Source organism: Vicia villosa, unplaced genomic scaffold (genome assembly GCF_029867415.1).
Source record: "Vicia villosa cultivar HV-30 ecotype Madison, WI unplaced genomic scaffold, Vvil1.0 ctg.001829F_1_1, whole genome shotgun sequence".
Lineage (NCBI taxonomy): Eukaryota > Viridiplantae > Streptophyta > Magnoliopsida > Fabales > Fabaceae > Vicia > Vicia villosa.
The window spans coordinates 155,249-171,247 of record NW_026705740.1 but is presented as its reverse complement, the minus strand read 5'-3'; the positions used below and the strand labels follow the sequence as shown (position 1 = coordinate 171,247).

Here is a 15,999-nt window from a genome sequence, read left to right as displayed (position 1 = left end):
GAAAACACTCGGGTTTACCCTCATCAGTCAAGGTCACATGCTCATCAGAATTATACCTTGTAGAAGTTTGTCTCTGTCTGTTAGACCTCCTTAGTTGAACTTGAGATGACTCTAGAGCTTCACCAAGATTCTCATCCTGTGACATATCTCTCCCCTTCATCATCATTAGTTGGAATATTTTCCTCATCTCTAACTTGTTGATCATCAACATAATCATATGGTTCATTATGCATACACCTCACTCCCTAAATTAGTGTTCGATTCATATCCTCTCTGCTAAACTATTCAATTGAGGAGTTTTAGGAGGAGTCTTTTCATTCGCAATATCATACTGCTTGCAATAAGAATCAAATGGTCCACAATAATCACCACCATTATTAGAACGAACACGTTTCAGCTTCTCGCAGGTCTGTCTCTCTACTAAAGCATGGAATTCTTTGAACTTCTCCAATACTTGGTCTTTTGTCACACATGCAATGAGAACACTTATCCAAATATGCATTCTTTAATCCAGGAAGAACATCTTTTTTGTCCAAAACATTCATCCGTCTTCACTAATATGACTAAGTCTTCGGTGCCACAAAGATGCTTCCATGTTGATAGCATTCAGAGTGTCCCTAGCAACCAAAGCTTTTGTCCTATACAATTTAGAAAGCTTCTCCCCTCTAGCCACAACGAAGTTATCTTTGTTGAGTTTCCACTTTCTAGAACCAAAGTGATTGTCATAACCACAATCATCAAACATATGCACAGAGATCAAATTAAAGTGGACATCTGGAGTATGTTTGACACCTTTAAGCAATAATTGCATTCTCATGTTGGTTTGTAAGCAAACATCACCAACACCAATTACTTTAGATGCACCATCATTACCCATCTTCAACACTCCAAAATCACCAGAAGTGTAAGATGTGAAGAAATTCTTCCTTGGTGTAACATGCAATGTAGCACCACTGTCAACTATCCACATGCTCTCGTCTGATACAAGCTTAACAGACTCATGATCACGAAGAATAATAAGATCATCACTAGTAGCAGTAGTAACACGATCATCATCATGATCTCTTTGTTTAGACTTACCTTTCTTGCCTTTGTTATCCCTTTACCATTGATAACAATATTTTTGTACGTGTCCTATTTTGTGACAATATTGACACTTTATATTCTTGTATCGTGGCTTGGACTTGCTTCTGCTATTCTCTCTACCACCCTTCGATTACTTTTTCCGACTTCTCCTCTATTTTCAATGGCAAGTACCTCTGATTGAGATGAAGAACCACGTACCTTCATTCTCATCTCCTCATTAAGAATATCATCCTTAGTCATGTTTAAAGAAACAACACCTCTACGAGCAGAATTTGTAATATAAATCCAAAACGTCTCCCAAGACTAATAAATATAGCAATAGAAATAGTCTCAAAAGTTCATCATCAAATTTAATACTCATTCCTGATATCTGATCAAAGAGCCCTTGAAATTCACTCAAGTGATCCGAAATAGAAGTCTCCTTCTTATACTTCAAACTTATGAAGCTATTCAACAAGAGCAACTTATTATTCCCTGATTTAAAGGCATACAATGACTCGATCTTCTCACCTATAATGTTTTTTCAACCTTATTATATTATTCAGATTTAGTCTTATATCATTAGCTACTATTTAATGAATGAAAAACAGGCCTCAAAATAGTCTTGCCTGTCTATAATATATTGTTCTACTTACTTTAGCACAGAACACACAGGAAAATATTGAAAAAATTCATGATAACATCAAGTTCAAGCAATACATGTTTGAAATGAAATTGAGTTATTAATCAAGATGAAGCCTTGTACTTGACATGAGAAACATAATAATGACATTAACATTTATGTAACACTCAGTTTATAGGAAAATTAGTCAAGAAAGGAGAAATGCTGCAGCAAACTACGAAGGCTTGTAGTATTTTGTGGGTACAAACGGCATTTTCGTGACAACTCCTTCATTCTGCTTACCTCGAATAACGATCTTTACTTTGGTACCTGCTTTGTGCAATCCAGATTTGACATATCCAATAGCTATGTTCTTCTTGAGACAAGGACTGAATCCACCACTGGTCACTTCACCAATGTTGTTGCCTCCTTCATCTTGAATCTCGCTGTGGCTTCTTGGAGGTGGACCGGAAGAAATGAAACCGACACGCCTAATGGAAGGACCATCTGCGAGCTGTTTCAGGATAACATCGGCGCCTAGGAAACCACCTTCTGCTCTCCTTCTCTTACCTATGGCCCATGTCAGTCCGGCTTCAATAGGTGTAATGTGCTGTTCCAAGTCATTTCCGTATAAGCACAATCCAGCTTCGAGACGTAGACTGTCTCTAGCACCGAGTCCTGTCAATCTTATTTTCCCTTCGGATTTTTCTAGCAGTGCCTTGGCAAGTTCAAGTCCGTGCTCTGATGGAACTGAGATCTCAAATCCATCTTCACCAGTGTACCTGATAGTCTCATTAAAGAATGAGTTATTATGTATGCATTGAACAGCCAATTGGATAAAACCACACATTTGAAAATGAAGCATACCCTGTCCGAGTGAGAAAGCACTGCGAGCCATTGATCTCCAACACACGGAACTCCCCAAAGTATAGCTTGCTCAAATCCTCTTTAGTCAGATGTTGAAGAACAGGAGCAGCAAGAGGGCCCTGCTTCCAGAGAAAAGAAGAAAACTTCATTAGTGTTAATTACGATTAGGTGCAAATCATTAATTTAAAACCCCATCAATTATTTGTCAACTTTAACATGGATACAAACCAGGGCGTCTTTGAGGGCGTGCAAGGCAGGCTACTGAATAAGACGCAATATTAGACATAGTTAAATCGTGGCTAAATAGGGCCTTATAAAATATTAGTCACGGTTAAACCATGGCAAAATAGGGCTCCTTTTGTTTTGCCACAGCTAAATTGTGGCTAACCTACATAGAGCCTTCGAAAACTTAAGAACCCTCGTACAAACCACCTGAAGAAGTGAATTAGAATCATTTTATGACCACAATAGACAATGTGCCACAACTATACTTCATGCTGTCAATCGCGGAATTACAAAAGTATATTAAAACTCCACTACGCAACATTGATATAGCATCATATTTGGTAACACTTCGTACCAAATAGCGTATTGCACAACAGTAGCATTTTGTTCAAATTTCACTATGTTCTATCCACTACTTGACAACACTAACTACACCAAAAGATACACATGGTAGTGTGCAGTGCAGGCCACATTACAGTGTATAGGAATAATTTCTAATGATCATTGTTTTAGTGTCTAGATTCTGGAACAAATACAGCCATTCCGAGTGACACGGGGAAGAACCAAAACATACAATGCTATAGATCTTAACAATTAAAATGCAGAAGCAAGAGATCGGTATTATATATCAAACAAACAAAACGAGTTAAAAGTGTGTGATAAATGACCTGCAGAGCAAGTAGAGATCTGTCATCGTGAATATGCCACGAGACATCACCACCTTTGGCCTTGAATGCCTTCATATGCTCCTCAATATGAGCCAAATCTTTATCTCTACACCCAGCATTGACAACCAAGTAAAGATGATCATCCGTCACCTTAGTAATCACGGAATCATCGATAGCCCCTCCCTTTTCATTAGTGAAAACAGTCAATGTCCCAGTTCCGTTAGCAAGAGAAGCAACATCAGCAATCACTAACTTCTCAAGGAATGAAATAACATCCTTTCCCTTGAGACTAAGACCACACATATGAGAAACATCGAAAAGACTCCCGTTCTGTCTACAGTTTAACGTCGAATCAATGATTGAGTCTTTGTATTGAATAGGCATACTCCAACCAGCAAATGGAACCATCTTTCCACCATGAGCAACATGGAAGTCATACAGAACTGTCTTCTTCAACTCAGATTCTGTCGCGAAACACCTTCGTACAACCTCTTTCTTATCACCTCCATTGGCCAGACGGCGGGTGATTGATTGGCCAAGTTGCCACAAGCCCCCTCTCATTTTCTAAGCAAATACAAAATATACCAAAACTGAATCAAGATTGTTCATCACATCACTACCAGAAACAAAACACGATGCAGTGAGAATGAAAAAAAGAAATCTATAGCATTTCGTAGATCTACATTATTATATTGAAATTTATCGATGATGATGAAGAAGTTAATAGTAACAAGATATACAAATATAGATCAAGAAAATGTTATAGAAAAGTGCAATAAAATGAGAGTAATGTTATATAGAGCACTTACAGAGATTGGTTTGATGATTGAGTTGGGAGTGCAGAAACAAAACAATGTAAACTTGTTTGTGTTTGTGTGAAACACAGACAAGTGACGAGAAGAGAGAACCTCGTTTATCAAATGAATATGGACATAGATGAATAAATAAAATAAAATAATATATTATTTTATATATTTATTTAATTTAAATAGAATAGAAAAAGAGGGAGTTGGTGGATGTGAGATTGAGAACAACTTAGCCTCATCTTACTCCAAATCAAGAGAGCCTATGATACCCCATCCTTAGTGAGTGGTAGCAACATTACCATTACCTCTTTCACGTTCTTTTTCTTTTTCTTTTTGTCCACCAACCAAGTTTATTTAGTAAATTTATAAAAAAAAAAAATCATTTTTATGACATACATATGAAGTATTATGGAATGTGTTTGTTACACATCATTATATTAATGTATTCTTTAATTTTAATTAATTGATACTTGTGTATCTTTAGGGTTTGGTCTCTTATAACAAATCCATTTATATATTGTGGGCTTTCTGTTAAGAACATAGATATATAAGTAAGCCCACTAAGTTGTAATTGATAAGAAAAATAATATAATTTTTTATTTCAATTTTAATTGTTTTTTTTTTTTTGCATTTTTTTCTATATATAAGTTATGACTTGGCTAAGGTGTTCAATCAGCTAGACTTAACATGGTATTAGAAGAATTAAGCTCAAATTTTATATATTTGATCAAAAAAAAAAAAGCTCAGATTTTATATCTCTTCTTCACATTACTTTTCCTTTATTCTTGATCAAATCGAGATTTTTCACTACATGGGCTTTCCTCCACCATCACAATCTTCAATTTTCCTTTTTCAACCTCGATGTTTATACATCATTCCCCCACCACCACAACATTCATACTTGTTCTCTCATCTGAAACTTCAAACCCTAATCCACTAACAACAAAACCTTCATATTTTCCCTATCTTCTTCAACCTCAAGCTTTCCTTCTACAATAAAAATGACTTCTCTTGAACCCATCAACGAACCCAAACCACAAACATCTTCCTCACCACATGTTTTCATTATCACCATTACACCTTATACAACCCCTCATAATCCAAAATAACATGCTACTTCATGCACCCCACCGATGACTAGGGTCTATATATTATTTCTCCTCTTCTTAACATTTTCAGTTATCACTCATTGTTTGGAGCTATTCTCGTTGCCATGTGTTTCTAAAATAAGATATATTTTCTTGACGGAACCTTAGTGTGTCCTATTGAAGCTGATATACTTTTTCTTGCAAAGGATAAAATGTAGTATCATGGTTATGACGTGGATGAAAAAATCCATTCACGACGATATAGCTCAAAGTGTCCTCTGAATGTACATTACACACGACATTGGGTGGAGCTTTGTGATCACTACCATCAAGGGGTTGTGTTTCAAATTTCTGACCTTTAAGAAAAGATCTTCGGCCTCAAATAGGGCGATCAATCCATAACCCAATACTATAGGATGCTCAAGAAACTTTGACAAGAATTCGAGAACTTTAGGCACATCCTAACATGTTCTTGCACAACAAAATGCACTTGCAACCTTATCCCCGCCATTAAAAAACTATAAAGAAACTAACTATGTCACACGGTGTCTTAAAGGCCTCAATGATCAGTACGCATCAATTTAGTCTCCAGTTATGCGCGTGATCCCTTTACCCCAAATTAACAAAGTCTTCTCCTTGCTCATTCAACAATAGTAGCAATTCACTTTCCCTATTTGTGACGAAGATAAAATTCACGCAAATTTTTACAAATTAAACAATCGTTTCCCCACCCAAGGGTCTACCACCAAAGATGTTTATTATGGTTGTGGCAAAGGTACAAAGATGTGTAGTTACCGCAACAAACTGAGGCATACCATTGAAGTTTATTTCAAAAGCATGGGTTACCTCTCTATCTCAATAAAAACAACATCAATCAAACATTCACTCTCCCTGACAACCTAGATGAATTTTAATAAGAAGACGTAGAAGCTCCTTAACAAGTCACAACTATTTTCTTTTTCACTATTGAACAACACAAAACACTTCGGGCTCTCCTTCAACAACATTCGCCATCAAGTTCGACCAATATTCAACATTTTCGGACCTCGATAAAAAATTATTCATGTATTCCTAATTCTCATATCTTTTTAGAAAACAAAAACACTTAGATATTAGACGACATTGGGTCACATCTCATGTTTGCCATTATCAATCCTTCTTTGAAAATCTCTTTAGCACTTTCTCCATCTAATTTTTATAAAGAGCATCAAGATCGAAAAATGAAAAACCTGTCTACTTCTTATCATTAGGATTATCACAAATTTAATCGTAAGAAAGATAATCTAGATGACTTAATTAATACCGAACCTAAACTTATACAACAAATCACTATGTACAAATTAAGCCTAACAACATGTGATTTCTAAGAAAGCACTAAAAACCTAAACTTGTGACCTATGTAGAAAATTAAAAGGAGATGGGTAAATTGAAAATTGAACCAAGATTTATACTAGTTCAACACATTCATCCTTGCTTTGGACCTAATACAGTCTTCAATGGCAAGCCATTGAAATTTCACAGTCTTCCACTATTTTGACAATTTTTACAATATATGTTTTATACAATCAAGGAACCGCATGTTGAAATTAAAAAAAACAAAATTAACAACTACAATTTGAATCTTTCGTTGTTTTGTTGTACATAACCTACGTAGCTGAAATCCCAAGACCTTCACTCAGTCGTAATTATCCTCTTGCTCGTATCCATGATCCGCTCCAAGTATTCGTTCCCCATACATCTTTACTCAATCTTAAAGATCCCTTTTCCGAGCTCTTATCCTATCTGAAGGAATATTAACTCCCAACTTAATTTCACATTAACCTTTACTCATTTATACCAAAGTCTTCAATGGAGAAGAAATTATTTCATTTTCCTTTTGCTGGATTGTCAATCCCAGCAACAACACACAATAGGAATCTTGATTTACAACTAAAAAAATCACAAATATTAATGACAAATGAACCTCCTCTACATCTAACTCCCTAACAATTAAGAAGCAACCACATCATGGTAATCTTGATAGAGTTTAAAGATGAATTCAAATGCAATAGAAAATTGTCAAAAGGTGTACTTTGAAAGCTAAAACCTTGTTTTAAAAGAGTTTCAAACTTTGATATATATATATATATATATATATATATATATATATATATATATTATATATATATATATATATATATATATATATATATATATATATATATATGTTCTTGATATTGAACACTAAAAATGAGTAAAAGCACCCTTTGATTGAGTCAAGAGAAAAGGGTATGATTTGAGTGAAATTAGAAAATTATTTGAATCAAGAACCTAAAACCAAGAAGTTTACCATTTGATTCAAATTAGTGATTCAAGCCAGTCATTCGATTCAAGGAATCATGTAATTTGAATCCTGCTGACATAATTGAAATCCAGGATTTGAAATGAATTTTTGATTCGAATCAACCTTTAGCTTGACTCAAATCAAGCTTGCTCCTGATTTGAATCAGAGAAGCTTGTGATTCGAATCACACTGGTAGTTGAAAACCTAATTTTCACATTCATTTATTGAATCAAATCATGCATAACCTTGTTACAAATCACACTTCACAAATTTTGTATTTTAAGAAAAATGAAGTGCTTGATTGAATATAAAGCTAGTATGATAGGAATCATTCATTCATGTGTTTCTTAACCCAAACATTAGACTAATTTTGGAAGCACTTTGCAACAAATTTTATCTCAGAGTTCAATTTATGCACGTAAAACTTGATTTTATTCATTACGCTCAATTCTATGATATGCGCAAAATCTAACCTAGAGGAGATTCAATAACAAAAAAAAAAAGATAAGGTAATAAATGAGACAAGCAACAAAATTAAAACCCTAGAGGGGCAGAGCAACTTCAATAAAGTATCATCTAAATTTTCTATATGTGGGGTCTTTAAAAACTTCGAAATGCTTCTTTTCTCCATTAAAACTTTTTTACAAAGACCACGACTATAGAAGAATTCATACATGTTACTCTTAATGATCTAACCGCTTTTATGGTAATGGTAGAATTATTTGTTTGTGCAAGTATTTTGAAAGAATATTCTTTTAGAAGATAAAGATCAAGAAAGACCAAGATAAAGATTGAGATCAAGATAAAGGTTATCCCGAGCATTTATCCAAATGTTTTTTATCGATAAGGGGAAATATTTAATTTTTGAAGAATTCTTTGGAGAGAATCTCAATAAGGAAGAAAGTAATTCCATAATTGCCTCTCGCGTCAAACAATTTAGAAAGCTTCCAAAGGAAAAAAATAAAATAAAATTTATTTACGGTTGGTAAAAACCTAAATTAATTTTTATAAAATAAACTCGAAAAACTTTGATTATTTCTCTAACATGTGCTAAATTATCGCATTTCTTTTTATTTTCACTAGTTGTGTGCTCAAGATGAGTTTTGTGAGAAAAGAGGGGCCAACAATCAAAAGGGGGGAACTTCGGTACTTTCTTAGGTTAAAAATCAAAGGGAGGCTGTATAAAATAGATCCACTTAATGTATCTGAAATACTAAAATATATATAAAAATCTACATAAACAAATATGAAAAAGGTGAGCAAAGACTTCCGCTTAATAAACTAGTCTCAAAGCTGGATGATGCCATGTATGGAAGAAGTATGGTGTTATGTCCTGCCTAAGTATGTCTCCATGTGATTATGTATCCACCTTTATAAGGTGACTAATTACCTTTATATGAGCTATTACATTGTGGTATATGTGTTGTTTCTTTATCCACCTTTTTGATAATTCTAAATAGAGAGAAGTATACTTTTAGAGAGAGCAGAGTATACTCTCTTTAATTGTAAAGGAGAGTTTTACCACTCCAATCTTTCAATCTATATTTTTTGTTTGTTTTGCCACCTCTTGAGAATCATGTTATCATCATTAAAAACAATGAGATCGTACAAGTATAATCGTCAGTTGGCATTAATGATGACAAATGATGAAAACTCTCTAGTAGATTAAAGAAAATAGCTCCATAAGTCAATCTGCTTTTGGTATCGACAACCCTTTCAAGAGTTCTTTGTGACGATTTCTAGAAGTTCTTGATGATGGCGTCTAATTAAGAAGAAAATATCTCAAGCCTCATTAGTCAAATGATTCAGGTTCCAATTGAAGTGCTAGACAATGTTGAATCAAGTAGTGGATTTGAAGTCTTAATAGTTTGAAAGTGTAAACGCTTGTATGGTCATGTTCTTAACGCTTTAGATTGATCAATTTATAATAAAATGGACAAGAGTATGTGTTAAGGTAATAAGACAATGCACACGCACGCACACACATAATGTTTTTCAAACATCTTCTAATTTTATTAAAGTTTTAAAAATCAATCTAGGAATCAATTAAAACGTGTTTCAAATCAATTGGAAAAGCTAACTCACTGCCTAATCAATTAAGGCTTTAGTCAAATAGTATAAACACCTTATAATCAATTAAAGTATATAGATGTTTTATGTTTTCCTTTTTTGGATTAGGGTTTCCATTTTTAAAGTAGTTTTAATTGATTAAAAGCTATTTTAATTGACTACTTCTTTAATTTAGTCCATGAACTGTTTCCTTTTTGAGCTATATCATTTACTATATAAAGAAGGCTTCTCCTCATTTCATTTTACACCATATTTAAAATAATAAACCTCTTTACTGTTTTCTAGCCTCTGCCTTTCTAATATTCTTTTTTCCACTAGAGTTGCCTTAGTGCCAAGAGAGTGAAAAATACTTTTGAGAGTTGTGTTGTACACGTGCTATACTTAATTTTTTTAATTCAAGATTATGATTCTCTTGTGTAATATATTTGTAAAGGATTTGAAGGTTGCAAGCTTAACCTAGAAAAAAACCTAGGTGAAGGTTCATGAGTTAAGCCCATAAAAAAGCCCAGTTAGCTGGTTCTTAAGCTAAGTTTGTGTAAAAGCTCTGTTTGTTGTTAGAAGGTTTGTAGGATTATCATGTGTAAAATATCAAAGTGTTTTTAAATTTTGTTTGGGATGATCCTATAAAAGTTCAAGGTTGATTTTATTGAAACTCTCCAAAGAAAACTCTTGAGGACGAGAGTAAGTTGGGTGGTTAAGTTGAACTTGAATGAATCGTTACCAAGTCTCTCATAATCTTCTATGTCTTTTCTCTTCACAACTTCAATAACTTCCCTCAGTTTAGTTTCTAGTTTTTCACTCCATCCAAGTGCTGAAGGTTTCGATAAATCACAATGTTGCTGATATGATCATCAAGTCATTACCGAGTTGCAAGTTTTTCCACTGTATGCAGTTGATAAAGTTGCATGAAGAAAGCTAGTTTGTTCCCTTGATGTTGTAGAGTTAGATCCAAGGTGGAGATTTGTGAGATATTGGATCGAACTCTAGTATGGTCGAAGGGTAGCAGTTATAACCAATTCTTGTGTTCTTCTTCTTCCTTGTTCTTTGTTCTTCCCTTGTTCTATACTTTGTTATTGGTATTGAATTCACAACACCACTGAATAATTGATAAAACCGCATGACTAAATTGAATTAAATTGGATAAATCAGATTGAGTAAACTGGTATTTATAAAAAAAATTATGTAGTTATTAAACCGATTGAATCAGCGGAATTTGTCTCTAAAAGAATCACGACATCTACAAAATTTCAAAATATTATAATTTCACAAGTTCGTTTTTTAAATTCAAATTGTAAACTTAGTCATCACATACAATAAAATAGTAAAAAAAAAATTCAAATAAATTTTGAACAAAATCTAATTCTAACATTAAGAGACTAACAAAATAATTATGGTGTCTAATAAATTAAATCCAATGAGATAAAGTTGATTCAAATAAGATTTAGCGAAGTCAACTTATATTTTAATTTTACTTTTTAAAATTAATATCAAAATGATATCGTTTTGTCCAAGGAAAATAAAAACAAGCATGTAACCCGTAGGTTTTCTAAAGTTGTCGGTTCGCCATTTTTTACAAGTTTTTGTTGGTTCAGCCAAATTTTTACGGGTTCAATAGTTTACTCGTCCAACAATCAGATCATACTAGTGACATTTAAATTCCTGATTCGATCAATTTTACCATGGGTCTAGTTCGAGTTTCAAAACACTAAGTATTGTAACTAACTTTGGAATCAAATCTTATATTGAATGAATCTAATCCATATTTTTTTTAACAATATTAGTAAATCTGGTGTATAAGATAACAAATTTGAAATCCGACCCTAAATTGATTTTTTTTTTAAAATTTGAACATAACAAATTAAATTTTGCTAAAAAAAAACTAAGTCTACCAAAAAAAATCTCGAATTAAATCTTATATTGGATGAATATAATCCATATTTTTCGTTAACAAGTGAATGTTGTTTATAAGATAACAAATTTGAAATCCAACCCTAAATTGATTTTTTGTTTCAAATTTGAATATAACAAATTAAATTTTAGATAACTCACTCAACGAAAAAAATCACATTCAATATTACATAACTAAGTATTTCGGCCTGATTTGATAAATTTATGTAACTAATTTATGAATGAAATATTTATATTAAATTTTTAATACCATTTAACAACCATATATCACGGAACATATCAAAATCTTCTTCACAAACAAATTTCAATCTTCTATAAATAGAGCACAATACTATTCCTTCAAATTCACATTTAAATCTCAATTGTATGTGGCAATACTATTCTCTCCTATTTTATCACTCTCCCCATTCTTTTATTTTTGTTAATTAATTAATATTTTCTTCTAAACTACTCTTTCTTTGATGTTATTTCAGTGGACTACTCTGCAAGAAAACCTCTCAGGTACTTCATTCACTTTCATGTTTTTTTAATACTAATTTTATTTCAACTACTAGTTAAATTTTTTATATGATAAATTATCTGTTACTTATAAATTGTTACTTATAAATTCATCTTGAATATTTTCTCCTATATATATTTTTTAATTTTAGTTAGAGTTTAATTATTTTGCTGCAAAATATGGAAGCTATAATGGACAAGAAGCGTAAGAGCGAGATCAATGCATTGTTGCAAAATATGGAAGATGTGAAGAAAACCGAGTTAAAAAATATAACCCATATGACTATGTTTTTGTCTCAACTTGCTCCACAATATTATACGGAAAACGAATTAGCAGAGATAGAAAAATCGAGGCAAAGTTTGTGTTTAGAAAAAAGCTTACAGCCTATTTTACCAAATTCGATTGAAGGAGAAAAAGTAGACATCGAAACAAGTCTCCAGTCAAGTGATGAATGTATCATATCTTGTGAAGAAAGAAGGGTGAAATCAAAGATTTTAAAGAAAAGAGCACTACAAGAGCAGGCTCTAGAAACTCAACCATTGCCTCCACCAGAATTGCCTATTCGTCTCAAAAACCTCATTAATTTCTTAGACGGCAACAATATCAAATATATTATGTCTAAGACATTGTCTCAATCAGATCTCAACAAAAACCTCAAATGTCTTTCAATGCCACTTACACAAATTAAATCTAATTTTCTCACTGACAAAGAAAAGAAAATATTAAATACAAGGGATAAAAAACATAGACCGGTTGGCCTAGAAGTGGTTGTGTTGGATCCTAATTTTAAAAAGTTTACAATGTCTTTGAGGATGTGGGATATGACGTCTACTAGTATTTACAATATTAATCAAGATTGGACCCTTGTTTTGAAAGAAAATGAATTTAAAGAGAAACAAGTATTCAATATTTGGTCATTTAGGGTTAACGACAAGTTGCACCTTTTACTCGATAATCATGTCGAGCAAGAAATTGAAGAAAATGGAGAACTGAATAATGTAGTTGTGAATCTGAACAATGAAGGAATAATCGAGGAGACAAATGGCGAAGATGGCTAATCCGATAATAATGTGGTCACAATTAGGGTATTAGTTTTATGTTTCTTTTTCTTTACAACATTGGTCGTTATAATTGTTTTTTTAATGAGGAAGAACATTATTATTGTTTCTTTGATGATATTATATAAATTTTATATATTTCATAATGAGTATTTTCATGTTGGACACATGCATCTTTGGGAAAGTGTTCTTGTGGTATTTGTTTAATGTACAAAAATTGAATAACAATATTAAATTTATTGATTTCCTAATACATTATTCCTTTTGAATTTTGAATTTCATCAAACAAAATATATTTTTTCATCTACAAAAATTGTTCAAATATGAAGAGTTTAAATATGAAGAGGACATAGCAATTGATGTTTCCATAAAAGATATGAGAATGTAAAATACAAAAGAAATATTTAATTAACTAATAATGGATTATCAATTAATATCGATATAAATTATGATATATTATTATTACTATTATTTATTAAAAAATTGTTTGACTGATTAATATTTTATAATATCAATTATGATATTAAAATTAAACTTGATGAATTTTACTATTAATTTTTTGATATATTGAATTTCAATTAAAATATTTATTTATATTTCCATTACTTTTAAATGTACTCTTTTTTATCATTGTAATTTTAGTTTTATGTTATTTAAGTCTATATATATATTTGATCTATATTGAAATTAAACTCTACAATACATTTTCTTTTGTAAACGATGATATATATATATATATATATATATATATATATATATATATATATATATATATATATATATATATATATATATATATATATATATATATATATATATATATATATATATATATGGTGAATTCTTATCTACCCAACTCAAAAAGTTGGGTAAGGTTACCTCCTGTGTAAAATGTCTTGAAAACAACAATCAATTGTAATATTTAATAAATAATTAATTATGTTAAAATTAAATGACATCATATGATTGGTTGAATGTACATTACCCAACTTTTTGTGATGGGTAGAGAAGTTGTCCCCTATATATATATATATATATATATATATATATATATATATATATATATATATATATATATATATATATATATATATATATATATATATATATATATATATATATATATATATATATATAGATTAAAAGAGTACCAACAGTACTCAGAATTACATAAAAAGGATTTTGTCTCCAAACATCACCAGCCCTATATAAGACAGAATATAATCCTAGATGAAATCTAGAGGACTATGATTCCATTCATAAAAACTACAATACACTTTATGTTTTGTTCCCAAAGCTAGCCACCACCAAGAGTACATCTTCACACCATGCACAATTTCCTCAATATCTCCAACAGCACTACTGAAAATGATATTATTCCTCTGATTCCAAACACTCCAGCATAAAGCCATCCAAAAGACCGCTGCTCTCCGAATTGAACACGAGCTCCTCATGTTTTCCATCAACTGCATAAAATGACCTGGACAATCTGTGTCTGTTACAACATTTATACCAAGCCACACCAGAATTTTCTCCCACACTTTTCTTACAAATGGGCAGTTTAAGAACAAATGTATAGAATCTTCTAATTGTCCATACCCAAAAACACACAAACTTTCATCATTAGGCTCTATTATGCCTCTTTTGATCAGCTGTTGTTTCGTTGCTAGTCTATCCTTCAGCAATCTCCAGCCGAAGATTTTGACTTTCGACGACAACCATGACTGCCATAACACATTCAGCGCTACCTTCACATCTGGCTGACCCTCTTCCTCCGTAACCTCCCTCAAGAGTTTGTTATAATACTCTCCCACCACATACACACCCGAATTCCCACCAGGCTAAACAAACTTATCCTCGCCGTTTTTAAGCGGTGCAACTTCTATAAGGATACAGCATAGTTCCTGCAACTCCCCCTTTGCCTCTTGGTCCTGTTGTATGTTATACTCATGCAGCCCCCACAGCCAATTGTTTGCCTTCCACCTGCCCATTTCTAAAATGCTCGAATTTTTATTCTCAATCATCTGGTACAAAGAAGGAAAACTGCTGCACAGGGGTTTATGCCCAATCCACCTGCCAGTCCAAAAAGGAATTTTGATTCCCTCACCCAATTTAGTTGTAACCGTTTCCACAAAGCCACCTTCCTCCTCATTATCTACCATTTTCATTAAATCTCTCCACCATATAGATTTAGATGCCGTATTCCCCCTTTTTTCTCTTAAACATGATCCTCTCATACAATAGCCCATATCTTCCCTCGAGTATACCTTTCCATATTGGATCTTCATCATTCAAAAATCTCCAAAGCCACTTTGTCAAAAGAGCTTTGTTAAACAGCTCCAAATCTTAACACCAAGACCTCCACCTTCTTGTTTCTTGCATATCGTATTCCAACTTATCCAAGCCACACCCTTTTTCTCCTCCGCATTATGCCACAAGAAACTTCTTTGCACTCTAATAAAAGCCTTCTTTATCTTCTTAGGAAGTTTAAAAAAAGATAAATAATACACCGGAAGATTGGTAAGAACAGAATTTATGAGAGCAACTCTTCCACCAATGGACAGCAATCTTCCAATCCATGGTGACAATTTTGCTTTCATCCCTTCTAAAATTGGATTCCAGAAACTAGGTTTTCCCGAATTCCAATCCACAGTGATCCCAAGGAATTTAAAAGGAATGTTGTCTAACCTGCAACACAAGAATTGATTGGCTGCCTGTAAGAAGAAATCGTCCACGCATATCCCATATAACTTGCTCTTCCACATATTCACTCTTAGTCTTGATACCATCTCAAATCCAT

General features: G+C 32.5%; 3 protein-coding genes across 3 annotated transcripts; 1 reads left to right on the top strand and 2 right to left on the bottom strand.

Moving 5' to 3' along the window:
- Nucleotides 1-1,745: 1,745 nt before the first annotated feature.
- On the bottom strand, nucleotides 1,746-4,413 carry LOC131636760 (aminomethyltransferase, mitochondrial). Its single transcript, XM_058907358.1, has 4 exons — nucleotides 4,257-4,413; nucleotides 3,448-4,011; nucleotides 2,555-2,673; nucleotides 1,746-2,469 (listed from the first exon to the last, which is right to left on the bottom strand). Exons 2-4 carry the CDS (start codon nucleotides 4,006-4,008, stop codon nucleotides 1,923-1,925), a joined length of 1,227 nt encoding a protein of 408 aa, XP_058763341.1. The 5' UTR covers nucleotides 4,009-4,011; nucleotides 4,257-4,413; the 3' UTR covers nucleotides 1,746-1,922.
- Nucleotides 4,414-12,320: 7,907 nt separating this feature from the next.
- On the top strand, nucleotides 12,321-13,199 carry LOC131636779 (B3 domain-containing protein At5g38500-like). The gene has a single exon (XM_058907377.1). It carries the CDS (start codon nucleotides 12,321-12,323, stop codon nucleotides 13,197-13,199), a length of 879 nt encoding a protein of 292 aa, XP_058763360.1.
- A 1,226-nt stretch (nucleotides 13,200-14,425) lies between these two features.
- On the bottom strand, nucleotides 14,426-15,361 carry LOC131636778 (uncharacterized). The gene is made up of 2 exons (XM_058907376.1): nucleotides 15,122-15,361; nucleotides 14,426-15,040 (listed from the first exon to the last, which is right to left on the bottom strand). Exons 1-2 carry the CDS (start codon nucleotides 15,359-15,361, stop codon nucleotides 14,426-14,428), a joined length of 855 nt encoding a protein of 284 aa, XP_058763359.1.
- Between the last annotated feature and the right edge of the window lie 638 nt (nucleotides 15,362-15,999).

What these genes read in the sequence shown, in the direction of transcription:
- LOC131636760 (XM_058907358.1), bottom strand. Translation starts at nt 4,008, where the DNA reads ATGAGAGGGGGCTTGTGGCAACTTGGCCAATCAATCACCCGCCGTCTG. An exon ending in GATCTCTACTTGCTCTGCAG is followed by an intron (nt 2,674 to 3,447) that starts GTCATTTATCAC and finishes CTCTGGAAGCAG; the next exon opens with GGCCCTCTTGCTGCTCCTGT. An exon ending in TGCTTTCTCACTCGGACAGG is followed by an intron (nt 2,470 to 2,554) that starts GTATGCTTCATT and finishes TGAGACTATCAG; the next exon opens with GTACACTGGTGAAGATGGAT.
- LOC131636779 (XM_058907377.1), top strand. Translation starts at nt 12,321, where the DNA reads ATGGAAGCTATAATGGACAAGAAGCGTAAGAGCGAGATCAATGCATTG.
- LOC131636778 (XM_058907376.1), bottom strand. Translation starts at nt 15,361, where the DNA reads ATGGTAGATAATGAGGAGGAAGGTGGCTTTGTGGAAACGGTTACAACT. An exon ending in ACATACAACAGGACCAAGAG is followed by an intron (nt 15,041 to 15,121) that starts GCAAAGGGGGAG and finishes AAGTTTGTTTAG; the next exon opens with CCTGGTGGGAATTCGGGTGT.